Consider the following 27,949-nt stretch of genomic DNA (forward strand, 5'->3'; position numbering starts at 1 on the left):
AGAGGGTCCGAGAGGTCTGGGTCTTGTCAGGCTCTGTGCTCGGGTTCCGGCGGGAGCGTCAACAAAGCAAGCCGTTGATTTGCTGGATGGTGCCTGGTTGCCCAGGGTGGTCACTCCTTGGCCACAAGGGAGATTCTTCAGTCTTCAGCTTCAGCAGAATGTCGAAGGTCCAGAGTTTCGTTCAAGTTTCAGTTCAGGATCAAATCTAAGTCTAAGGACACAGCTCCTACCTTTATACAGCTAAAAGGGCCCGGATTAGTTCCTAGGTCTCTCCTATGGGTGGGACCAGGAAGGGGGGTCGTTACACCCCCTTTCCTTTGTTTAGTTTCGCGCCAGAGCTGGGGCTGGAGTGCCCCAGCAACCGGTTTGAACTGGGGTATGCATGAAGCACCTAGTGTGCCTCAGGCAGTGTCTCATTCTATTCAGCCCTCCCTGTCCCAATACACAAAGTCCTGTCTGGGGTGGTGCTCGCAGCTCTCCAGGAAGGAAACCTTTTGTCCAAACCTCCGTGACTGGAAGGACTCCCAGCAGCAGGAGGTCAGACTTGTGTCTGTGGCAGCAGCGTCCATTTTGTGACGCTGGGGCTCTGGTTAACTTTAACCGGGATAGTCAGCACTAACATGTCTTCTTCCTCTAGAAGGGTGCAATGCTCCCCCCATCGCCAGAATTGGCGAGGGGGTAGTATTCCAAAGCGTATGACACCTTACACGACATGTTTTGATAAAGCCAAACCGGAGTTAGCATTTAACCGCGAGGTTCATAATGCACTTAAGAGTATATGGTATGGCAATATCATAGAACAGCTATAAGGACATGGTTCCGAAAGCTGCAGACAGGCTCAGCTCATGCTAGAGCACCATCTCACACATAACCAAGCACTCTGCCTCCAGGATTGTTAAGGCCTGCCATAGGAGTGACTTATAGGTTACTATGTGTCTATATATAAGGTAGGTATAGGGATACTATACCTAAGCAAGGAGTGATTACACGACCTTGCCCCAGCTGAATGATCAGCCAGTTGTGTCAATTTAGGTGGCCAGCCAGGGGTGGCATAATATATGCTGCAGCCCCTGGTTGGCCTTGGTTGCACCTATGCCCTGGGTACCTAGGGTACACGAAACAGGGACTCACAAGGGTGACCCAATATCCAATTGGAGATGTACCTAGAGTACATGGAGTCCATTTTACAGTGAGAGCGTATAGCCTGGGGCCCTGATTAGCAGGATTCCAGGCCAACTAAGTCGAAAAACAGCTAAACACAAGGCAAAAAGTTCGGGGTAACCATAGTTAGGTATTCACCTTCCTACACATATCATGGCTTTCTAGTAGTACTTCTGCATGCCATCAGGTGGCACCATGCGGCTCCGCACTGACATTGTTCTGCTCCGCAAAATACGTGCGGGGCCTATATAAGCAGAACCATATGAGCTGACATCAGTTCCTTAATTTCCGCACAACCAGACGATCCAATAGTTCATTCGTGTGTCTCAAGGACTTTTTCTGGAAATTTCTTTTCAGTGTGCAGGGAGTGTCATTTCCCAAAATGGCAGGTTTCAAGCCCTGTAGGAACCGTTGCAAACATACGTCTGTGACGGATCCCCACCAGATAAGCCTGTGGTGTCTGGGGTCGACTCCAAAGCCTCCAGAGACTGCATGTTGATGTATGCCGAAGGCCATCGGGGACTGCGATGTGAAGCTCTACATTGCCAAGCACAAAAAGACTCCTTGTCGGAACCGCTCCAAGTCATGGTCCGCTACTAGAGTCCTGTCCCGTTCCCAGAGTCATCGAGGCCCTGCGAGAGGTCGATCTTCTTCACCAACGAAATCATCAAGTACGTTTAGAAAGAATCATCAATAAATCGTATTGGGATTCTGCTCCCTTGCTCCGCTGTCATGAGCAGGTATGGACAGTGGCCCTCCTCTCGATCCCGCTCCCTAAGTCAGCCAACCTCGGGGCAGTCCCACAATTCGTTCCTTCGTGACCCAGAATCCTCTGACCTGCCACAGCACACCAGATAATAGAGTTCTGTGCGTCCATTCTCCAGCTCTTTGGATCCCTACCGACTCCTTTTTTGTGCACCTTGGGGCCCCAAGGAGTTGAGAGACTTCATCTGGAGTACCGTAGATGTGTTCACCATTGGTGCCAGTTGGACCCTCTGAGCCCATCTTGCCTCGAACTCCACTTATGACTTGTCTTCTGGTGCCACGACCCATGCTGCCCCCTGCATCAATGCCGACTCCATTTACTCCTGTAGAGGTGCTCCCGATTGTTCTATACAATGCCAGTCCTGCCTCGGTTGAAGGCAACCACATTCCACCCGAGACACACCTTCCCCCACTTGATTTGCCACCTCCACAAGGGACAGAACACACTTGACATTCCCTTTGTGGGATGGACTCTGACAATGACTATGACCAGGGTAATGGGTTCACACAACCCTGCAAGGATAATTGGTATGAGGACTTACAGGAGGGCAGTGATCTTGATACCTCCCCTCAAACGGGTCTCCTCTTGACCACTTGATCTGCAACTGAGGTGTCTGCTTCCTATGCCATGGTGATGCATAGGCCAACTTAAATCCTTGACCTTCACAATGGAGGTTAGGTCCAATATCTTGGCAGCAGTCCTTCAAACATGGCAGACATCTTCTGAGCCCCTGCTTCCGTTTAAAAAGGCACTGACTGATACCTTAAAAGAGGTATGGGCTAAACCTTGCTCCGGTCCTCCAGTCATTCAACAGATTGCCAAGCACCATCACCCTGCTCCAGATGGCCCTGCTTTTTTTTCACAGTACCCTTCACACGACAGCATAGTGGTGCACATTTCCATGAGTGGCTCGTTTTTCTTACACCTTTCCTACCACTCCCCCAGACAGGAAGTCTAAGCGGATAGAAATGTTTGTCAAAAGGTTTGCGTTTACAAGCCTGGGCCTCAGATCCATTAATGCCAGTTGTTTGTTAGGCTGATACTCCCACACCCCTTGGGATAAGTAAAGCCTTGGGATGTAGTGGCATAAATCCTCTTTTCTGCCCCCAAAGACCTTAAACCGGTTCATGCTCAGGGGATTCAAGATGGCTAAGATGCGGTCAAGTTCATGATTCCTTGTGGCTTGGACACCACCGACCCCATTGGGCGGGTAATAGGCACCTCTGTTGCCATTTGCCCCCATGTGTGTCTGCTGTCAACTGGGTTCTCAGATGATGTCCAGTTCTCCCTGATGGATCGACCCTTTGATGTGACTCACCTCTTTGTAGATAATGCTGGTATCACTTTTTATCATTTAAGGAAAGCAGGGCTACTGGACACTCTGTGTGTCTTTATGCCCCACCGCAACAGGTTCTTCTCTCCTTTTGTAGCTTTGGCCGCGGTGACCCCTACCGCCAGTCTGTCCAGCCTCCACAAGTAACCCAGCTGTTTTTGCATTGCCAAGGTCAACATGCTGCTCATTCTACCTCCCCTCCTGCCACCCACCTCCCAAACCTCTTTTGCATGCCCTTCCAGGACCGCAGGGCTGGCAGGCAGTAATATCTGACGGGATGATTCTTTGCATTGTTCGCAGGGGCTATGCCTTGCCCGATCTTTACTCTACGCTACACCTTACTCCCTCCCCCCAGTGAATGATGGACCATCTCTCCTTTTTGTAGCATAAGGGCTTGCCTTTTTGGCCAATGTGGCTATTGAGAGGCTGCCTGTGCCAGAATTGGTCGTGGTTGCTATTCCCACTACTTTCAGGTGCCCAAGAAAGATGGAGGCCTACAACCTATTTTAGACTTGCTGTCCCCTCAATTCCTTCTTCCGGAAGGAGAAATTGAAAATGCTCACATTGGACCAGATCTTGCCTGCCCTCGACCCCAGAGACTGGATGGTACTGTTGGACCTTCAGGACCCCTATTTCCATATACCTGTCTTGCCAGCCAACCGGTGTTACCTGCTGTTTGTAGTGGGACCGGAGCATTTTCAGTTTGCTTTGCTCACCTCTGGTCTCACAGGTGCCCCTTGGTTGTTCTTGAAAGTGGTGGCAGCACATACTCAGAGGTGCCTGTCTTCCCCCATCTCGATGACCGACTGATGAAGACTGGCTTACCCTAGGCAGGCGTCAACCACCTCCAGAGTACAGCAAACCTTCTGTTTGAGGCTCTTTATCAACATGCCGAATGCACGCTTGATACCATTTCTCAGATGCTCCCCTTCATCATAACCATTGTGCACACGGTTTGGTTTTGTGCCGTTCCAGCGAAATGGAGTTCAGCGCAGTTAGGTTATGATCCCGATCTTTCAGCCTTGGTCATGGATTTCAGTGAGGCAGACTTTAAGGCTGCTGGGCTTGATGGCCTCCTGCATCCTGCTGGTCAAACGCTCTAGGTGGCATATGCATGCCCTGCAGTGGGATATGAAGTCTCAATGGGCCTAACATTGAGGAGACCTCTCCAATCTCGTTCAGATTTCCAATGAGACAGTAAGGGATCTGCAATGGTAGTTGCTGGATCACAATTGGGCCTGCAGCAGACCCCTCTCTCATCCACACCCATAGCTGCCAGTAGTGACAGATGCGTACCTTCTGAGCTTGGGCAGACATCTGAGAAAGGCGCAGATAAGCGGCCTCTGGTCTCTGACGGAGTCCCAGCTCCATATCCACCTTTTCAAATTGAGGGCCATCAGTATGATTTTGAAAACCTTCCCTCCATCCATCAAATGGAGACTGAAACAGGTGCTCATGTATGTATGTATGTATGTATAGGCATTTATATAGCGCACTACTTACCCGTAGGGTCCCAAGGCGCTTCGACCGCTGCGAAACCCTTCCTGGCTTCCCTGAGAGATGGTCCCTTAATGGGTATCTCCAGGGTGAGACCAGGCATCCCCGGCGGTCTGGTGGGGCCGTTAGTGAAGATGAGGCAAGCTAATGCCCAGAGTTGCCGAGTGTGAACGCTGATCAGAGTGGGCACCGAGGCGAGAGAATTATCGAGTCCGCTGACCCTGGTCCAGAAACCTGCCGCGCCGGGAATCGAACCCTGGTCCCGGGCCGTTCTCTGCTCTCGGGTCTGCTGCCTCTAACCAGTGAGCCACACTACTTCACTGATGGACACCACCACACCATGTGGTACTGCAACAAAGAGGGCAGGGTGGGGTTACGGACCCTGTGCCAGGAGGCCTTGCCCCTCTGAAAGTGGCTGAACCACCAAAGAATTTTCCTGGTGATAAACCATTTGCAAGAACCTTTTAATGCCAGAGCCGAAGAGTTCATCTGGCGTTACCTAGCAGATCCTCACTGGCATTTACACCTGGAAGTGGCCAGAGGTCTCTTCCGCAAACGAGGAGAAATTTGACCATATCTGTTTGCCTTTCCAGATAATATGCAATATCGGCACTTCTGCTTATTGGAGCTTCCAAGGCATCTCACTTGGAAATGTGTTCTGCCTCGAGTGGAACTCTGGACTACTGTATGCCCTTCTGTCAATACTACTCCTGACCCAAATTCTCAAGAAAATCAGGAACGACCAGGCCCAAGCCATCCCAGTGGCTCTGGATTTGGCACAGAGAGTTTGGTACCCACAGCTTCTGGGCTTTAGCCTCTGTCCTCTGATCTGGCTGCCCCTCCAGAAAGATCTACTGTTACAGCAAATGGGAAGGGGTCTGCACCCCAAGATTGAGTGATGAACAACTAAAAACCTTTGACCTTCTTCCGCAGGTGGCTGATGTCATCTTGGCAGCCAAGCGTCCCTTGATTAAAACTGTATATTCCTGTTGTTGGGACAAATTTGTGGTTTGGTGTGGCACACGCCAAATTGATCAACTCCGGGCCAAATTATATGACATTTTATTGTACGATTTGTTTCTTGCCCAGCAAGACTGTACTTTGGGCACATTTAAAGATTATCTTTCCACTCTTTCAGCCTTCTTTCAATTGCCAGATTAGTCCTCCTGGTTAAAGTCACCAGTTATGATGCGATTTATGAAAGGGCTTCGACATGTTTCCACCTTTTCCATTTGTAATGCAGAAATGGGACCTAAATCTGGTCCTTACTTACTTGATGTGCACTATGTTCAAACCACTTCACAACTCCCCACTATCAAGCTGGTGTTCTGTGCTCTACCTCACCTCTCTAGGATGTAGGAGAGACTCCAGCATTTGGACCCCAAGTGAGCACTGAGTTGCTGTGTAAATCGTACCAAAGAACACCAGGTGGACAATCAGCTCTTTGTGGGGTTCATTGGGGTGAAAAAAGGCAAGGATGTGCAGAAGGAAAACCTCTCCCTCTGGATTGGGCTCAGCTTTAGGATCTGTTATAACAGACTAAAAAGCAGCTTCCGGAAGGACGTTGTACTCAATCTGCCAGGGCTTAAGCTGCTATCACTACATTAGCAAGCAGAGTCCATGTCCTAGACATTTGCCAGGCAGTTACATAGGCGTCCCTCCATACATTCAGGAAGCACTATTGTCTGGACAGTCAGATTCACAGAGAGGGGCATTTCGCCCACTCAGTCGTGCAGCACTTTGGTAGACACTCCTCCAATAGGTAATGTTTTGGTAGGTAAAAAATCTGCAGCTAGGAAAATCTATCAAAAGAACAAGTTCCTTACCTTTAGTAATGCTCTCTCTGTTAGAGACACTAACTAGCTGTATATTCCTCACTGGCTCTCCCATTCCCTCCATTCTGTGAATGGACTTTATCCATGAATAAGATTCCAAGTCTAGGAATCTGTATACTTCTCCTGACCAGTTTGCCTTGTGTCTTGGGTCATGAACAGCTTCGAAAGAAGCTGATGTCAATGCACATGTGTGGCACCTTCATGGGTTCCACACTTCATTTCCGGAATGGAACAGCATCAGTGTGGAGCTGTGTGGCACCACCTTACGGCATGCCGAGATACTACTGAAAAGTTTTTGGATCCAGTTTGAAACCTGGTGAATATTCAAAAGATGAGGTATCTGCAGCTAGATAGAGAATTACCGAAGGTATGTAACTTTTTCTTCTACCTCATACTTAACTTTCTTTTTCAGAAGACTACACTGAAAGAGTAGATCTGTTTTGAGACTCACCCATTTTTGTCAGGGGTTTGTTTAAAGTACTAAATGAGTTTGACAGTGTGTGGTGTTACTTGTTTTATGATCCTGTGTTTTCATATGGGTCCCGGTCTAGAGAGGTAAGGGAGGGGGGCTCAATGGACTGGCAGTGGTTTACATTAAGATTTAGTTTAATAGTCAGCAGTGAAGTGTGCCTACTGGAGAAAAATATTTGCATGTCTGTTGTTTTCATCCACAGGCCAGTTCAATACATTTCATCAGTACTTTAACAGGATTCATGTAATGAGCTGATGGAATGTCAGTAGTATGCCAACACCAGCTGCATATTTGTCCTTCTCCATAAAGTGCTAGCTACAGACTGATATCTTTGGCCATGAGATAAAAAGAATTACTAACAAGGCAAATAGTGTTAATTTGCGTTGCAAGTTGTTGACTTATACCTATGTGTCAAAGGTAAACACATCCCGTGCAAAGTGCATTCACCTAGTTTCTAGGAAATGGAGAGACAACATTGTGAATATGATTAGCCTAAATGCCTGCAAAAACCTTTGGTAACATTCCATACAAAATTGACGAATTCCAGTAATGATTTATTCTGTATGTTATTCCATCATGACGAAATAGGGGATTGTAAGTGCAAGGGGAAGCTGGAATATTTATAGATCCTGCACTTTTTATTGTATCCATTTGTGATATTGCAGATTATTTGAAATGTGAAGCAGACTCTGTTGCATAGAATGGTCATAGAGCTTAAACATTGGACTAAGTAGTACAATTATAGGCTAGGTTGACCAAATGTTATCAAAATAAATTTTAAGACAATGAAATCTTGATAAGAATAAGATGGAATACAAAACTTTAAAGATTGCAGAATACTAAGTTGAAGATTCTAGACGTGTCTCAGTTGTTGTAGCACACGTGTTGTAAGTACAATCATCATCATTGTCTGTATCTGACATCAGTGTATGTATCAAGCATAAAACATATCCTCCCATGTCTTATGATATCAGGGAGGCCAGAAAATGAAGGGGGTTGGGTTATAGACACATTTTGTTACATCAGAGATTGGTATTGTTTTCTCTATACACATCAGCCATGCAGCTTCATACGGAGAATGTTGAGACAATCGCCAGAAATAGAGAATACACTTATAGATACTCCAGAGTCTGGCTTACCAAACTGTATCTGATAAAGACTACTAGCCAGTGGATCCGGAACACTTTTGTGCCACAGCATCCCTGCGCGCTGGAGGGACAGCACCACATGACTCCGCCTGACGTCGTCCACGTTTGGGACGTCAGCGAGGATACGCAAGTCCTACCCCGGCATGCCTACTTCAGCTTTTTCTCTTTTCCGCGTGCAACGCAGATCCGGATTGTGTCCTGGCCTGTTTTCAGGCCTTCTATCCCTATTCACGCTTGGCGTTCAGTGGAACAGTGTGCGAATGCCTTCGGGCTTCAAGACGTGTACCTCTCGTGCACGTCCTTTGTCGGCGATGGACCCTCACCCAATTTGCATGTGGTGACGGTGAGCACCACGACTCGGAGAGTTGCAACGCCTGCCAGCACCTTAAGCCTAAATCACGGCGGGAGCGCTGGATGAAGTTGCTGTTGGCACGCTTGTCCAGGTCGGTGTCATGATCGCTTCCGTCCCCTACCTCGGAGGCCAGGAGTCGCCGGTTCCGTCTGCGACCTCGTTTTTTTCGCCGCGGCCCCTTGTGCGTGGCTCACCGGCTGGTAGGTCCTTCATTTTGTCTCCGAGGCCCTGTCCGCCTTCCACGGCGGGCGCAGTCTCCCCCTGGGACGTGCACCCCCACCTTTCACCTCCCTACCCGCCGTTTCCCGGCGCGGAAGCGACTATGGTCCAAATGACAGCCTACGCTGGGTCTTTGCAGGCTTCTTTGGCCCTTCCTCCACCTCCTGAGACGTCCATGGATACCTTGCCTCGCGCAGGGACTTCCGCGGAGTCGCCGGCAGCTCCGGCGCCAAAGGTTTTGGCTCTAGGTCGTAGGAGAGTGCCGTCGTCGGGGTGTGGTCCTTCGGGGCTCCACCTAGCGTCCCTGCATTGCGGCAAATCCCTACAGGCTCCCTGTGGCGCCGCAGGTGATCGCCGGGACTCCGGGCTTGCCCCCGAGCCCCCCTCAGTCCTTTTGAAGCATCACTCCATAATTCTCTTATGGGGGCTCTGGGGCGCCCTGCCATGGGCGGTGCCTCAGGCACTACTGCACCGCCATCGTCCTGCTCCGCACGACCCGGTCTGTTGTTCCACCCTTCTACTCAAGGCGCTCTACTGCGAAATACCTTTCCGTGTTTGCCTGTGGTGGTGTTCCCTCGGTCTCGGGAGGCCCAGTGGTTCGATTCATAGGGACGTAATGTCTTTGCTTCTTCCAGTGCTGCTTTGAGGACGCTTAACACTTTGTGTGTGCTGACCAGGGCTACTTCTAGCCTGTGGGATTCTCTGGAGTCCCTTCTTTCTCATGTCTCATGAGGTAGCCCGTGCTGATCTGCGGGGCCATGTGTTGGATGGTAGAGAGTTGGCCGCGTTTATTCTTCGTGCGACTTTGGATGTTGCCGATGCTATTGGCCGTGCTATGGCCACTTCTGTGGCTCTCCGTCGCCATGCTTGGCTACGCGATGCTGTTTTTCCTGAAAATATTAGAGAGAGTCTGGTCGACCTCCATTTTGATGGGGTCCTGCTGTTTAATACTCATGCAGACTCCGCCATTGAGCGTCTTCTTGCGGGGCTCCGTCCTCCTTGTCCTCCTCCTCCTTCTCCTCCTCAGTAAGTTGGTTTGCTGATCCTCCGGGTCTTGGTGGGAGGCGTTATCCCACTTGCTCCTGGTATTTGGTTTTTGGAGTGGCTGTTACACTTTCTGTGAGGGTTACCGTGCCCTCGGGGTCCTTGGTTGGCCCCACTCTTCAGTTGGCTGCTGGTCCAGCCCCCTTTTTTGGTACGCCTGTGCTTTCTGGATGATTACCAAGCCTTCTGTGGTTTCTGCCGCAGGTCTGATTTTGTCCTCTGATGCGGGATTGTTTTTTCCCTAGGAGTGGTTCCCATGCTTCTTCGGACGTGTCCTACCCTATGTTATGTTATGTTAAAGGCGGATTTATAGAGCGCACAGCTACTCAAAGAGTGTCCCGACGCTGAGAAAAGATGCAGAGACACAGTCAGTGAAAGAGAGACGAGGGTCCTAAGAGTGAGGTGATCAGCCTGCCTGTTGGAACAGCCAGGTTTTCAGTTTCTTTCTGAAAGCCAGAATATTTGTTGTTTGCCTAAGCAGTAGAGGGAGCCTATTCCAGGACCTGGTCACCAGAACCTGAAAAGAACGACCCCACAGCGGGCTTTAGCACATTTAGGAGTTACCACCAGATGTTAAGAAGCAGACCTAAGAGGTCTGCCGGGGGTGTAGAATGAGATTCTTTTACGTGTGCAGAGTGCCCTCATACCATGCAGGGCTTTGAAGGCCAGAACCAGAGCATTGAAGAGTATTCTACAGCAGACTGGCAGCCAGTGCAGTGCCTTCAGATGATGAGAGATCCGCTCTCTAGGCCCAAGGCTGAGGACTGCCCTTGCTGCTGAGCTCTGCACAACTTGCAATCTGTTGAGCAGAAACTCCGGAAGGCCCAGATAAAGGCTGTTGGCATAATCTAGCTTAGAAGTAATAAGAGCCTGTACAACTGTCTTCCTATTAGAAATAGGTAGAAGGAACAGAAACCTGCGAAGCATCTTCAGGAGGCCAAAACAGGTGCCTACAACTGACTGTACTTGTGACTTCATGGATAATGTCTCATCCAACTTTACCCCTAAGTTCTTTACCGTCTTAACTGGTGTTTGAGGAGGGGACATATCAGGGGGCCACCATTGTTTCCAGGCGTCCAGGGGGGGGGGGTGCCGAAGAAGATGATTTCAGACTTCTCTGAATTGCATTTGAGATGGTTCAATTGGAACCAAGTGAAAACGTCTCGCAAGGCATTTATTAATTTGTTCCCCATTGGAACACCTCATCCTTCTTGCACGTGAACAGCAGCTGGGTGTCGTCGGCGTATGATATAATTACAGCCTCACCTGCTTCCAGAGGAGCCATATATAAATTAAAGAGCACAGGGCTCAAGATGGATCCCTGAGGCACTCCCACATTAAGAGGAGGTAGACCCGCTGAGAAAGGGGGTGACCACACCTCTTGATGTCTTGCCTCCAAAAAGGAGGACATCCACTTCAACACCTTGCCCCCATACCCGCACTCCTGCAATCTCCGAAGTAGGTGATCATGGGGCACAGTGTCGAAAGTTGCTGAAAGAACAAGTAGGACCAGTACTGCCTTGCCACCTTTATCAAGTGTCTCCTTAACAGAGTCCGAAATCTCCAGCAGTACTGTCTCTGTACTAAGGTTCTGACGGAAGCCAGATTGGCTAGAGTGGAAGAGATTATTAGTTTCTGCAAAATTGTAGATTACTGAGTGGACATGTTTCTCAATAGTTTTGGCAAAAAAGGGCAGCAGAGAAATAGGTCTGTAATTGGTGAGCATGGTAGGATCAGCCGTTGGTTTTTTTAATAGAGGAATGATTTTAGCACACTTGCAGACGACCGGAACCCTACCGCACATAAGTGACGTAATCATCACCCTGTTGGCTGTAGGATTCAGAATCTCAGCCATCTTTGCCAAAAATTTAGCCGGACACGGATCGATTGGCGATCCTGATTTCAGGCCCTTCATGATTGTCAAGGAAGCCTGAAGAGACAGAGGGGGAAAGGAGAGAAGGGAAGTCTTGTCTTTGTCATACTGAGGGACAATCCGAAGAGAAGCCGTAATGGGCGTCAAGAGGATTGAGTGGTTATTATCTTGGAGTAGAAAAAGTTAGCTAATTTATTCGTCCAATCCAAGGAAGGGGGGGAAACCCTCATCATGGCCTTCGGGGAGGAAAAACTTTTGACTATTTTTAAGATTTCTTTAGCCTTGTTTCCTGCGTACTCGATCTTGGATGCAAAAAACCTCTTTTTGGCTGACTGTATCTCTTTATGATAAAGTCTGATGGCCTCTTTATAGCTCTTTTTATCCTTCGTGTCAAAGCCCCTCCTCCAGACTCGCTCCAGATGCTTACAGTCCTTATGGCATTGGCGCAAAGCGTCATTAAACTATGTGGGGTACATGTAGCTAATGTATAGACCTGTCTTATGCAGGAAGGATGTGGACTCCTCCTTGCGGGTTTGTCGCCCTTCCTGGTGTGGCTGTATTACGATGGTCTTTGGCCCTTACTGGGGCATGGCTTGGCCGTCTGCGGTGTTGTGCAGCAGTGTTTTACCCTTTGCCTGCCTTTTCCTGTGTTGACGGCCTGGTCCGTCCTACTTGTTCCTCCTCTTCTCTTCTAGCTGATCACACTGCTTTGTGGATCGGTTCTGTCCGGGCGGTCCCCTTTTGGGGTCGTTCGGGACTGTTTACTGGCCTTGCCCTTGTTCCGAGCCCTACGTGGTCCGGGCGTTTGGTTTCGTAGTGTTGTCAGCGGCTGGCTGCCCCCCCCCGCTCTTCTGTTCTGTAGCCGGAGGCCTTGGCGTGGGCCCTGGCGCTCGTGCTTCTGTCCTGCGGGGCCATTGTGAGATTCCGTTCTTATTCTTCCGCCTGCCTTATTGCCGAGGTGCTGTTCTGTCTTGTCTTCTGGCTGTGATGGGCTCGACTGCCCTCGTCACTGGGTATGTTTCCCAGTGGAGAGCTTTGCCGTGCTTCTGCCTCTTCTCCTTGGAGTCTGTAGGTGGCACTTCTTCCTCAGGCTCAGATCCACATGGGGCAAATACCTTTAATAGGATAAGCTCCCCGTCCAGAATAGACTACATTCTTATGGATATTCGGCTATGGGGAGATCTGATAGATATGGAAGTTAAACCCTCCATAGATAGCGACCACAATCCCCTATGCTTAAAAATTAATAATGTCTGGCAGTCTTTTGGTGCTGAGGCTCGCTGCACTACTGTTTTGTCCACCAGAGAGGTAACTCCCACCAACTGCAATAGACGCCGTAAATGGCTTAAAGTTTCCAAGCAGGAATATAAACTGGAAAGCATTAGGGAAGTTATAGAGGTTAAGAACAAGGAACTTGCGGTGCTCTCTAGGGAAATGGGGGCCCAACCCAATCTCCACCTATTTTATCAAGACTCAATTGAAAAAGGAGCTCATTTTTTACTGTTGAGGGGAAAGCAGGCTCAAGACGTCATCAGACAAGGCCCTCCAGTCCCTGGTATTCCCAGGGTTGTAGGGAAAAGAGGGTGGCCCTTTCTTTTGCAGTCAGGAGAAAAGATCCCTTAGCGATTAGATTAGCAAGGATTGAGTATTCTAGGGTTCAGGTGGAAGCTAAACGTAATTGGGAAGAAGACCATTGGCAGGAATTAAGGCATGCCTCTAAGCAGAAGGGCTCAAAATACTTCTGGGATTTAATTAAAAGACTAGAAGTTGTACTGTCCTAATCCCCAACCATATTACGCCCGACAATGGCAGGACCATTTCTCCAACCTTTATTCGGGTGTTGAATGTCCTGTGCCTCTAGCATTTGACCTCCCCTTAACCTCCATTGGTCCCTATCTCAATTCAGACTGCTTCGACCTCCAAGAGGTGGCGCTAGCAATAAATAGTATTGCTCCCGGTAAGGCGGCGGGTCCTGATGGCCTTCCAGGAGATCTGCTCTTGTATAACCCTAAGCATTGGGCCTCCTTCATCCTACTGATAATTAACTTAATAGCGAGGGGATCACCCGTCCCTGACTCCTGGAAAGGAGCGGAGGTTGTCCCATTATCAAGCAGGGTTTAGACAAAAGGTGGGAACAATGGACCAGGTGTTCAGATTCTTCATGATCTGTTGGCAAACAGTAATACTAGGGAAAGGCAGTTTGTATCTGGCCTTCATAGATATGAAGACCGCGTTCGACCTGGTGCCCCGGGAAAAACTTAGGTATGTCCTACAACAACTAGGTATTCCACCCTTCGTTCTCGATATTTTAAAACGTTTGCACAATGACAACTATGCAAAAATCAGGTGGGGAACACAGGGGCAATTGACAGAAAGGATCATGGTGAACAGGGGTCCACCAGGGATGCGTGCTGGCTCCCACCCTGTTTTCTTTATACATCAATGGGGTGGTTGATTTCTTAAGGCAAGAACCAGCAGACGCTCCCATCTTGGCAGGGGAGAAGACACCGACCCTCCTGTTCTCAGACGATACCCTTCTGATCTCTAAATCACCGGGGGGGATTTCAGAAACTATTGAACAGGTTTGGCGACTTCTGTAATTCTCGGGGGTTGATAATTAATACGACAAAACCAAATTCATGACTATCAACCCATCTAAACGCTTTAGCAATGGCATTACACTAAATGATTCCCCTTTGGACACTGTTGAGTCTTTTGACTACTTGGGAATCCATGTCTCCAAGAATATGAGGTGGGGCTCCCATCTAGCCAAGATGCTCCTAAGCCACAAGCGGGTCTCTGGGGCTATCATTAGAGAGAAACATCTATCCAGGAGTAGGACAGTAGCCCCTGCGCTTGCAGTCTACGACGGCAAAGCACTTCCTTCGGCCCTATATGGGTCCGAACTCTGGGGCTTCGAGAACGTCAGTGAGCTTGCCAGATCTGAAAATAAATTAGAGATCTTATTTCCCTCCCTATCTTGACCTCTCTGAAACCTTTATTTTATGACATGGTAAGGCGCTCCATTCATGACATCGTACGATTGCGTCCTCTCCTTTTTTGGGCACGCATAAGAAGAACCGCTGAGTTGTCCAACTATGCGGCAGCCCTGGACGAACTGATATTAGCTGATAAAGGGAACAGGATTAAATGGATAACTGACCTCCGACAGCTTTTAATAGATATAGGCTTTAGGGGGGCCTGGGTTAGCCAGGCCCCCCGACAAAGCAGGATCTTAAGCGAGCTTACTGGGATTGGGTCCAGAAACATGATTTTGAACCCCAAAATAGGGAAACTTACTGAAGGGTTCTTCAAACACAAATCTATCTGTAGACTGGAACCCTATCTGGACTTCATACAGGTCCCTAGGGATAGGGCACTGTTTGGGAAGCTCAGATTAGGGACTCTTCCCATCAATAGTGTGACTGTTGCTTGGAATGGGCCTTATTGGACACCCATGCCTTGTCCTGGTTGCGATTATCACAATGAGTCAACTGCGCACCTTTTATTCGCTTGCTTAGCCTACAGATCGACCAGAGCCAAGTGGCTCAAACCGGTCTGTCAATTGATCGGCCCAATGAACCATCGTGCTGCACTCCGCATCTTGTGTACAGATACATCTTCATTGACACTGATTTGCGGAGTGGCCACGTTTTTATGCTGTGCATGGCTGATAAGAAATAAGATCTTGGCAAATCGGGGTGTATGCCCACCAGTTCCGCCATGCTATGAGTGAGAATAGAGTTTGGGTTTAGAGTGCCATAAGAATAATTTAATCGCTGCTATGCTCTTGATATTGTGTCCTAGCTTATAAAATGGTCTATGTTTAATTGTTTGTACCTTTGTAATGGATGGATTTTAAATATGAAATATTGGAAGTGTAAAGTATAGTATGATGTATGTTGAATCTTAAAATTGTTGTACATCTTTTTAATCCTTTTAACAATTGTATATGCTTTTATGATGTTTTATGTATCGAATAAAGCTCATACTACTACTACTACTTCTTCCTCTGCGTTGTCGGTACCTTGGGGCTTCTGGTGGAGGTCCCTGGTACGCTGACTGGGCTTGAGGTGTTTTGGCATCCTTCGTATTACCCTTGCTTCTCATGTTGGTGAAGGCTGGGTTGCCCTTTTTTGTCGTTCTAATACATCCCCTGTGGGGCAGGTGTTCCTCCAGGATGCTGAAGTTCTCTTCAGCCTAGGGCTTGTGACTCATCCCCTGTTGCGGCAGACGGGGCTATTTTTCCCTTTCCCCGTGACTGGTCCCCTGCTGGGGGTCTTGTGCTTGTCTGAGCTGGAGAGGTCTTCTCGCAGACCCTCCTCCCCTTTGGGTATGGCTAGGGTATCTATTCTGCGTTTAGGATTGTGCAGCTAGTAGTCTCTATCAGATGTACGAGTTACTTATTTTCGGTAACGATGTGTCTGGTAGAGACGATTCTAGTCGCAGATTCCTTCACGAACCGCCCTTCCTCCCCGCTTCTGCGAGGACCCTTCTAGGTCTTCTGCACTTTCCTGCTTCAGGACGACGTTCCTCTGCGAGTGACTTTTTCTTACTCCCTCCCTAGGAGGATGCTCGCCTGGTTGTTGTTGCTCCATTCCTTCTTTTTGGTGATTGGGTGACGAATGCCTGGGTGCTTCGGTGCCCATGCACTTGGTCCCCAATGTAGGGTTGGTTTGTGCCCTGCTTCCTTGTGTTGCTTGCACTTCTGACACTTACAGTCCTTGGGGTTGAGGTCCCCTGGCTGAGTCTCGACCCTTGGTGTTCTTTTTAGGGGATCCCCCCTGCTGGTGTTGTTGGGGGATGACTTGTCATTGCTCTTCCATTCTGGCCTTGGACCCCTTCTTGGCTCCGGGCGGCGGTTGCAGACTTCATCTGCTGTGCCCTTTTTCACATGTTTATGCCTCCAGGGAGGCTGGTATGTTGGTTGTAGTAGCTGCACTCTATTCTTTCATTCCATGACTTGGTGCCTTAGTGCCTGGCATTATTCTGGAGGGTGCTGTTCCTCACCTTTCATTTCTTTCCCTTCTGTATAGCGGGGTTTTCGCACACTGTTCCAGTATTCTCACAGTTTTGTTTGTGATGGCTCCTCGTTGTGGCGCGGAAACATTCTCCGAAGAAAATTGATGTAGGCGCGCCGGGGTGGGACTTCTGTATCCTCGCTGACGTCACGAACATGGACGACATCAGGGCAGACTTGAGTGGTGCAGGCACGCAGGGATGCTGTGGACGAAAAGTTTTCTGGATCCAGTCTCACGCCTGGGGATAATTCTACGTTAAGGAATCTGCTGCTAGAATCGTCTCTAGATGAGGATAAGGAATCCTTCAAGGGTATGCGTCTTGCCTATAAAATATCTATTGGTAAACACAAGGCCAAATACCTTGAAGAGTTAATCCTTAAATCCTCTAACAAATCTCAAACGCTGTTCTCTTTGGTCAGGGGATTAGCTAACCCTGACTGCGCCAAGTCATCTATTCCGGTCTCTCAAGTCTTGTGCGATGAACTGTCTAGCTTCTTTGAGGATAAGATAAATAAAATTTTAATTGGCCTGAAACAATCAGCTGATGGAAAGAGTGATTCATGAACTGGTCATATTAATGGGTTAAAGAGCACCTTACCTAATAGGGAATATCCATCTGTCCTGGAGCAATTTGCTATGCCTTCATATGAAGACTTTGCTGTAATGGCCTCTGGAGTTTCATCAGGCTCTCCTAAGGATCCTTTGCCTCACAGGTTCTGCAAGCTGTTTGGAGATGAGCTTTTCCCGCTTATTTATCAGATCTGTAGACAGTCCCTAACTACTGCTGTAGTGCCGGATTGTTGGAAGAAGGCAATAGTTTCCCCTTTACTTAAAAAGGCCTCTTTGGACCCGTTAGTTCCCAGCAACTACAGGCCTATTTCCTTGTTACCTTACCCGGTAAAAATATTGGAAAGAATAGTGACTAAATCCCTTTCCAAAATTGTGGAAGATAATCAGCTGCTGGATGAAGTCCAATTTGGATTCGGCCCCGCACATAGGACTGAGACCGCCCTGGTGGCAGTCCTCGACGACCTGCGAATGCGGGCTGACAGTGGTCAGACAGTCTTTTTGGTGCTGCTGGACATGTCGGCCGCATTTGATACGGTAGACCATCAAATTCTGATCAGCAGACTGAGGGAAGGAGGGGTTGGGGGGTAGGGCCTGTGATTGGATAGCTTCGTACCTCTTCAATAGACAGCAGGCAGTGACTCTGTTCCCTTTTCTTTCTCAATATAGAGAGGTTAAACAAGGGGTTCCTCAAGCCTCGGCCATCAGCCCCATTCTGTTCAATCTCTATCTTCGTCCCCTCATCTCCCTAATAAGAACTTTTGGAATCAGTGTTATTAACTATGCTGATGACACTCAACTTGTCTTCACTTTTGAGGGCAATAATGCAGTGTCTAGGGAAAAGTTCCATAATTGTTTACATCAAGTGGGAGCTTGGTTGAAATGGAACTCCCTGCAGTTTAACAAAAGTAAAACTGAGGTCTTATGCTGTTCGGCAGGTAGTATTCAAAGCCCCCTTCCCACAAATTTCTTGCCTGCCTCCTCCAATACGTCCTTGGTAACCGCTAACACAGTACGCAACCTTGGAGTGCTGATGGATAGCAATCTCCAATTGGACTCCCAGGTGAATAAAACGGTTGGCACCTGTATGTCCCTTTTACGAGCATTGCGTAAGATTCTACAGTCTTTGCCTTCTGATGCTAGAGCTCAGGTGGTTCAGTGCATAGTCTTTAGTAGAATCGACGATGGCAATGCTGTGCTCCTGGATGCTCCGGCCTTTTGACTTAGGAAATTACAGAGAATACAAACTATGGCTGCAAAACTTGCACTGAATCGGCCATGGAGAGCATCTTCTTCAACGGCCCTAAGGGACCTTTATTGGTTGCAGGTTGTGCAGTGGATACAATTTAAGGCTCTCTGTATTGTTCAAAGGGCTGTCCACGGTACTGGTCCCAGAGTACTCCAGAATAAATTCACCTGGTATGCGCCTACTCGAGCACTTCGCTCCTCTACGTCACGTTTGATCAGGGTTCCTAAAATCAAGAGAGTACGGATGGGCGGCCGATCCTTTACTTTTACTGCCACTAGATTGTGGAATGCTCTTCCTTTAGAGCTTAGACAACTTAATACTCTATCCAGTTTCAGGAAGAGGCTGAAAACCACTCTGTTTCCTAGAGCCTAGACTCTGTTCTGCTTTTTTTTCCCCTGTTGTTTCTTCTTCCCCCTGCTGTTTCGGACAATCTAAGCGCCCAGATACCCTTTGGGTGACAGTTTAGCACTATATAAAATTCCCTTACATTACGTCTCTACCAGATACATCGTTACCGAAGGTAAGTAACTTGTATGTTTTCTTTAAACTAAAGTACTCTAAGGCGTCGCTTTAAGAAGGTCATCTTACAAAACCTGCTTTTTTATTTAGAAGAGTACTTCTAGAATGAAAAAGGGCACAGTGAGATTTGAGTAAGAACACATCAAAATGAAAGGTTAATAAATGCATGGAATTGCCTCCCAATATACTCAATTGGATACAAAAAATGTCTCTTCTAATTATCACCCTGTAGTATTCCATTGACTGTAATACAGCAAAATGTGTATAGCAAGCTGCTGTTTCAGTTCTGCTTTTTATAATCTGACTTTTAGTCCTCAATCATTGGATCATATTTGAAAGTGAGCAAGTTAGCAATGTCTGCACCAGTTACTACTATGTTGTTGGATCCAATGATGGCTATGTTCATAGGCCTAAGCTTGTTTTCTTGCATTCTAAATTTCTTGGTATCCGACAATATCACATTTAAAATTTGGAAATAACCTGTGAGAAACTTGCTGGTAGATGTTGCGTTCATGTAGCATACTAATTCTCAAACTTATTATCTTTTTTATTTTCATTTGAAAAACAGGTAGTAACTGCAGCTCTGGAAGCGAAGGGGAAGCAACATCACTGCATGCAGGTATCTGTGTCAGACAACAGTCTGTATCCACCAAAGATGCTATTATTGCAGGAGAGGCTTTGTCTCTTCTCGTCACCTGCCTGCAGTTACGAAGCCAGCAATTAGGTATGTACTAAATTGAATTTACTGTAACCATAAGTGTTTAGCATTTTTGAAATATCAGATAGTCAAATGTTTTTTTAACCATGTATTTCTTGAATGCTATGTGCTATGCTCAGAATGAATTTGCAGCCATAGCTATCCTCTTATTTTCTTATGCAAATGTTTCGACCGTGTTCAAGTGTTCTAGGTAGAGATTGTGTTGCCGATATAGCAGACAGTCGAGCAGTCCTAGACTAGCTAGGTGCTTGGAGGTTGCGGAAAGGAGTGTGATTTTGTGCGAGGATGTTTGATGGTACGGCTAGTACACATTTTGTCCAGATTTGTCACTACATATGTGCTTTTGAGTAAGGTATTTGTAACAGAGTTCGGAGCCCATGCAAACTACCATCAAACTGTATGAATACTTGAAGTGCTCATTATGTCCCAATTGTTTAGTTTCAAATTAGAAAGGAGAGCAGCCCTAGCTTATATCTAAGCTGGGATGGAGTGTGATGTGTGTAGGGGGATGTTTGATATGTTTGTGGGTCTACATTGGGTCCTGGTTAATGCTAAGGAATACCCTCAATGCCTAAACTGCAGGCATATGTAGCAGAGTAGTTTGTTACAAAGAATAGAAGTTATTCAATTTGACAATTCACTGTTTGAATGCCTGGAGTGTTTGGTGTCATACATGGTGGTCAGCAAAGTTTCATAGCCTGTTGTGGGTAATATTTGCAAAAAAGGCCAGTTCTAGAATTATAGACATGAATAGCAGACATGCTCAGGTTAGTGTAGAGTATACATGTCTTTATCTCGCCATGATCTACAGGCCAGCCCTTAAATGGATATTATGAGGTGGGTGGCAAGTGGTGTAATGATGTTTAGGTGATGAACCTCTGACAGAGATTGGGAAAAATGTGAGAAGCTTCAGGCTTGATTTAAGGTTTCATTTTTTCGATGTAAATGAACAGTAGAAAAAATGTCTTGCCAAGAATGTGCTACTATGGCTTTTCAGCTGCCATTTTTGCCAATATTATTGCGTATCACCAAAAGGCTTTGACAGAGCAAATCAGGCCCATAGGATAAACCGATCTGCTTTACCAAAACTTGTTTTTCTTGATATCTCTGCTACCTATCTGGGTATAAGCCCTGAGGAGTTAAGGGATTATGGTAGAAAGACTGTTGGAGGCCTATTTTTGTGTGGGGGCCTAGCCAATGAGTTACCCCACCTATTTTTCCCTCCCTTATGTATAATGACCTTTTGGCGTGGGGGTGGTGGGAATGGTGAGGGATATTGGGGGTATACCACCCTCTTTTGTCCCTTAAGGTTGAAGAAAGACTTTTATTTATTTTTTGAAGGTAGCACTTGCCCATACTTTCAGAGGGGGAATTTCTCCCACCTCCCTGGTGTCTTGTGCACTGATCACTGTTTGGGGGCAAATGAGCACAAATGACAGTGAAAGCAGTTGATGCCTAATGGTTTTCACTTTTGTCACTATGACGTCAGCGTACCATACACAATGCACCTCACAGTGACAAAGAAGATCAACTTGAACTTGGAATCACCGGCCTGTACTCAACTGGTAAGAGGCAGAAATTGACATTTCCTTTACTGCAGGAGTTCCTATAGGTCACATAGATGGGTCTTGCCACACTGTACTTTTCATTTCACACTAACGCCATTCTGCCCTACCCCTATCCCCTCCACCCTCCCCTTCTTTGAAAAACGTGTTGGCTGCTGAATGTTTTCCATTGCCCAAGATTTTCCAGTAAGTAAGAGTTTAGGAAAATGTTGGCTCATGGTGGATTTATAAATAAATCATTTACTTATTGGGTACTTTGCCAGAGCTATGTTACCTGAATATTTTGAGTAACTGTCACTGCTCAAGCCCACCTCCCAGAGAAGTGCGGATTTGGTAGTCTGCAGAAAGATATAGCCATTGGAAGGAAGAGTTACTTTCCTTTGTTAAGGATATTTCTGGTGGATGCTTAATGTTCCCACAGATTTCTCGCCGCCCTCCAACATTCCTGATAAGGTAGTGCTCTAATTAACAAGTTTCTTAGTTTTGCGAACTTGATTTGCGCAGTGGTTGTGGCTATTCCAGGGCACTGTGTTATCCCAAAATGCCTTGAAATAGCATGTAAAAAATGTCGAACGGATTTCCCTGGACAAGTTGGTGCCTAATTTACCTAGGTGATGTTAATTACGGAGGCAGAGTTGCTACTGGGAGCATGCGGCCCCACCTTGGGGCACTGGTGAGTCATCACTGATCAAGAATTTGCTGGGCATTCTGGAACCTGCAAGAATTCATAAGGTTAGGAATTTGCATAAAGATTATGCGTGCACAAGAAATATTGTCGCCAACAATATCAATAAGTAACCTTTTCTTTGTGTATCCATCTTGGTAATTCCATACAGTGTCTTCAAGGGAAAGTAGACAGGAGAGGTTGTTCTGGGAGCCATCTACTTGCAGACATCCGAAACATAGGAATAAAAGAGAGGACAGCCTTAGTACCTTGTGTGAACGACTTCTCATGGGGAATAAAAAGGGAAGTCCTGACACAAGACTGGACTTGTACTTCAAAGAGACTCCTGGTTCTGGCTCCCAATGCCCTCAAATTGTAGCTAATGGGAGTGTTGTTAAGGAAGGACAAAGATTATACTGCTACAGAGAAGTGGAAACGCTGTGGCCAAATGAATCTGGAGACAATTGAAAGAGAAGACAAAACCTTGTTCAGTACACACGTGGCCAAACTAACATCACCCAGTCAAAAGGACAAATGTATAAAACATTTTAGTGTCTCCTGTATGGAGGCAAAGATTAGTATAACAGGAAACTGTACAAGTCAATCATGGGGCCCCTAGATCTTTATTCCTTATGTGGAGGGTACTTACACCCGTATTCCAGTTTACAGACACATCGTGGTTCTTGTACAGAGTTATCATGTCTATTAGATATGATGCAAGTCCGAAGTAAGGTTTACAGCTTGGAGTCCTCTGCTGTGACTAGGTCAGTAGAAATCTGTGAAGGGTGATATGATGAGCCCAATAACAAAAATGCAGCAAGGACCTGCCAGGTGCTAGCGAACTTGTGGATCACAGGCCAGAGCTAGCTCAAATGAAGGAAATAAAGTATGAGGCAAGATCTAGGCCGCCTTTAGTCTTGGAAATTGAATATGTGCAACATCAGATAAGAGAGTGAGCAGGTGTTTTCAGCCTTCTGGAATAGTCACCTGATGCCCCTGTGTCAGATTCACATCGACTGGGCACAACTTCAAATGTCTCTGGCTCAGAGCCAAGATGCCACTGGAGAATCTCATCTTGATCGTAGGCCAACCCTTGTGCGCATTTGAGGTTCCTTCCTAGGGGCTGTCTTGAGGTGGGGGAAAGAGAAAAACTTGCATGGAAGGCCGCCCCAGCAGCACGGTTTATGACTGAGCCTTTTCTAGGGTGCAAATCTAGCCTCAAATTATTTGTTACTAAAAAAACTTACTGATTGGAGAATGGTTACTACATTGCCCACAAGAGTAAACAGCTTATAATCCAATAAAGTAGTAAAGTTGATGCATCTTTCTCATCACCACAGTACATTGTTTTGCTGGCTCAGAAGCTCATACCCGGGGCACCTACAAGAATAAGCTATAGTTCTTTTGCTTCATAATCTTTTAAGAGGATCCCAGTAAACCATTCCAAGGCATCAAAGTTTTGCTCAACTCGCATGTTATCCCATTCACTGTCTATAAACTATATTGTAGGTTCATTGCTCTTGCTGCCGTTAGTAATTAGTATTTTCTGTAGCTAAACAAACTACTGACTTAAAAAATCGGATTTTCTATCTGTAGTGCTAGCCTTAGTCTTATCCAGGTAATGATTTGCAAATGATTTGCAAAAGGACATCATTTCCCATCACCCACCAGCACAGGCAATGACATCACAGCACCCTGCACTCCTCCCCCTCCCAGTACCTACTTAATGGCAACTGCAACACAGACGCACAGCTGGCACTAAAGTAGAGCAGAAGCAGAAACCCTGGTCCGATCTCTGCACAGCGATATTCCACAGCACTACCTAGGATGCTAGACCCCCGATGCTGTTGCCCCAACTGCTTTCATGCCGCACCTCACAGCATGGTAGGAGCTTTCACCTGCACCTTATGTCGGGTCTCCAACAGCCACCCACCCCACCAACACAAATACTAACACCCTCAACACTCCCTCCCAATACACATGCACCAATAACACTTAAACCCCAGCCTACAACACACACCATAGCAAATCCGCACTTCAACACCCACTTGCATGCATGCATCTAAAAAAACGATCACTGAAACACACAACTGAAATATGAGACCTGCTAAGTAGCGAAGCACTCGACAGCCTCTTCATCACAGAGACCTGGTTCAACTCCTCATCGTCTTCCGACATCACAGCTATCCCAGCTGGCTACAAGATCGCTCAGCTGGACCACTTTCACAAGCCAAGAGTAGGACTCACTATCATCTACAAGGTATCCATCTAATGAATAAAATCCACAGAGAACGCCCCCCTTTCATGGAACACCTGCACTTCAAGCTGCAAATCTCTGAATATGTCAACCTGAACGAAACACTTTCCTTCTGACCACCCAGACTATGATCCACCTTTACCAACCTCATCACCAACTTCATCGATGCGCCCACCATCGACTCCAGAGCCCACATTCTCCTTGGTGAACTCAACTTTAACCTGGAAAACTGAAACAACCCCTGCTTCACAGCACTCCTCAAAAGCTTGAGCAACATCAGAATCACCCAGCTCGTCCCAGAACCAACACACTTCCCAGGACACTCACTGGACCCCATCTTCACCACAAGCAACAGCATCATATGCAACTCTACCACACTACTCACCTGGACCGACCACTCCATCATCCACTTCCAAATCAAAACACTTTAACTCAACACCCCGCTCAGGTTCAGCATTTCAGGCCACAGCTGGGGCAAAATCACAGCTGCTGACTTGCTCAATGCCCTCCCTCAGTACAGATCAACCTAGCCCCACAGACGCCATAGACAAGGACATAAACAACTTCAACAACTTGATCAAGAACTTTGCTGACTCCTTTGCAACCATCAAACCCAACATAATAGATCAAAAAAGCAGGCCAGCTGGTACACAAAAGACAGCAGAGACTCCAAATGACACAGTAAGTAGCTGAAAAGGAAGCGGAGACCCAGCCACGACACAACAGACTGAGCTACCTTTAAGGCTGTACTACGCTATCACCATCAAATTAGAGACACCAAGAACAATGCACTAGCAGACTCCATTAAAGGAAGCTCCCAACAGCTGCAAGGAGATGTTCTCGATCTTTAAAGATTTCACCTCACACTGAGCCACTGTTGACATCGCTGCTTCCCAACAACTCTGACAACCTATCCACCTTTTTCCACAGCAAAATCGCAAACATCTACTGCAACTTTGCACACTAAGCCAACCCCAGAGAACTAGTTGCTAACCTACTCACCACAAACCAAGACGGACACCTGACCGAATGGACAAGCTTTACCAGAAACTACATAGCGGCAGTCATGCAGACCATCCACTCAGGGGCCCTAACGGACCCATGCCCCACTACATCTACAACCTGGGAGCATGACCAATTGGCACCAACCTGACAACATCAACACCACCTCCATCACTTACACCACTTTTTGGGATGAATGGAAACTTACAGAAATCAACCCCATCTTCAAGAAGCACACAGCTGACCCAAATGAACTGAGCTACTTTCGTCCCATCTCCCTGCTCCCCTATCCAGCCCACCTGATTGAGAATCAACAAGCAACTCACAACCCACCTCGAACTTCATCACCTTCAAGACAACACTCAATCAGAATTTAGCAAGAACCACGGCACTCATCATGGCCGACATTCAAACCATCCTGGACCGAGCAGAAACAGCGGCCCTCATCCTGCTCGACCTATCTGCAGCCATCGACTCGGTCTCACACAACACCCTCATCAGAAGACTCCACAAAACTAGCATACAAGTATCAGCTCTGAAATTAATCTGTTCCTTTCTCAAGGGGAGGACCCACATGGTCAGGCTGCCATCATTCACATCAAAGACCAAGAATTGAAATGCGGCGTGTAGGAGGCTGGCTTAGTATATATTACACACTTGAAGGAGTGATGCACCTTGCACTAATCCAGGCAACCGTTATGGTGATTTTAATGGTCTTTGATAACCTTAACAGCTCTCAAAGTTGTAGCTGTGGAGAGCAGCCTTCAGGCTTAACTTGAAGGAGTGTAAAACAGCTTGTTTTAACAATTTTAATCAATAGTGTAGGTTAGATGAGAAAAAACACCAGTGTTTATAAAAAATAAGTCTATTTATTACACTATCACTTTCACATTGGTAGATCTCCCAGCCGGAGATATCAACAATACACATACGAATATTTAAAAGAAATTAGGCAAGTAGCACTAATAAACACTGGTCTGCAAGGGGAGACCAAAATATACACTAAAGAAGTGGAATGTGAACTGCAAAAAGGATGGCACATGGACCAAAGAATTCACAAGAGCTGGGAGAACCAGGAACCACCCAAGGTTAAGTACTCAGGAACCCCACAGAGGCTGTGTGCAGTGTGGAAACATAGCTGCATGCCCAATGGAAGTCACTGGAGAAGTCACAATGGCAGTTTTAAAGAACAAATGACTCTTCCTAGAGGACTCCGAAAAAACTGTTTAGAGAACGGAAGGTTGGATGGTTGGAGAGCTGCCCCACCCATGGATGCCCCAGGAATCAGGTTACCTGCACAAGGGAAGCCAGGTGCATAGGGGTGAAGTGACGTCGGACCTGCCATTAGATGGCAATGGAAGACTTGGGAAGAAAGGCCTCTGGAGAAGTTTGTGAAGATGTCTGGTGGAATCCAAGGATGGATTCTTGAAGAGGTGAACTTGCAAGCAGAGGGGACAGAGTCTATGCCAGGTGACCAGGATGCACGGAGACACTAAGCTCGCCCTTGTTAGGAAGTTCAGGAAAGTTGATGAGAACCTTGTCCCTGCAGTTGTGGGAATCAGGTGACGCTGAGGAAGGCCAGGAGCTGTACATGAGCTGTCCCATGTCAGATGTCCGTGTACAGATGGTCGGTGTTTGGTGGGAGCAGCAACAAGCCTCACTACCCACAAATGGCATGTGAGACGAAAAGATGAAATCGTTGAGACCAGCAAGATCGATTGGCCACACCAAATGCAGGAGAGTCAGATGAGGCCCTGAGCAAGCAAGGGAGCCCACCGAAGCAAAAGACGACCTTCAAGAGGACTCACAGACCGAAGGCACAGGAGATCCAAGAGCACTTAAGGCAGCTCACCAAAGATGGAGTCCCACAATACAAACAATGCATGGAGGACGCTGATCTTCAAGAGGTGAGGTGCTGAAGGCTGAGCTTCTTGTTGCCCGAAGATCTCTGGAGTGTAGAGCTAACAAGCCTTGGCAATGGCGACTCAAGGCTGTACACAGGGGTTAGGTCCCAGAGGTTTAGACGAGGAATACTGTTCTTCCAATTGCTGGGATGGCTGGTCAGACCTCTGGAGAGCCACAGAACCACCGCCTGTGTTGCTGTTTCTCGGCAAGTGCGTAGGACGACCGGAGCAGCAGACTAGTCTGGTTTGTTGTGGTACCTGCAGATGCAGGGGAGTGACTCCTTCACTCCAAGGGCGATTTCTTTGGCTGTCCTTTTGGAGAACCTGAGAAAAGCACAGACTAGGCAGAATGGTGAGACCAGGAGCAGCAGGAGTCTTCCTTGATGCAGTTTCAATTCCAAGAGAAGTCCAAGCGTCCAGACGGTCGAAGAGTATCTTGGTTACAGAGCTGAGTCTTGTTTGATGACAAATCTGAGGATCCACCCACAGGGGAGCCCTTAAATACAATGGACTTATAAGGGTACAACAGTAGCCAATTGTAGAGGTAACAAAGTTCTTAATCATAGCCAATGTAGGGGAGAGAGCACAGATACTGGGGTCCTGATTTGCAGGATTCCAGCTGGCTAGGCCAAAAACACCCTGACACCAGGCAAAAAGTGGGGGTGACCATAAAATCAGATCCTACTTTCCTACATCACCTCACTCCAATACCTTCAAATGTTGAGATTGATACCACCAGTGAAAACAATCCCAATTCCTTAGTGGATAGTAGCAGTCAGAATT

The 27,949-nt window shown here is 47.2% G+C and overlaps 1 protein-coding gene across 4 annotated transcripts in view; it reads left to right on the forward strand.

The window, feature by feature from the left end:
- The window catches only part of USP24 (ubiquitin specific peptidase 24), a 2,099,319-nt gene that overhangs the window by 758,544 nt on the left and 1,312,826 nt on the right, over positions 1–27,949 (forward strand). For all 4 annotated transcript variants that reach the window (XM_078670143.1, XM_078670156.1, XM_078670149.1 and 1 more), the window contains exon 35: positions 19,625–19,780. In XM_078670143.1, the coding sequence (XP_078526269.1) occupies positions 19,625–19,780 (156 nt within the window). The remainder of the gene's footprint in view (positions 1–19,624; positions 19,781–27,949) is intronic.

The sequence above is a fragment of the Lissotriton helveticus genome, chromosome 1_2, assembly GCF_964261635.1.
Source record: "Lissotriton helveticus chromosome 1_2, aLisHel1.1, whole genome shotgun sequence".
Taxonomy (NCBI): domain Eukaryota; kingdom Metazoa; phylum Chordata; class Amphibia; order Caudata; family Salamandridae; genus Lissotriton; species Lissotriton helveticus.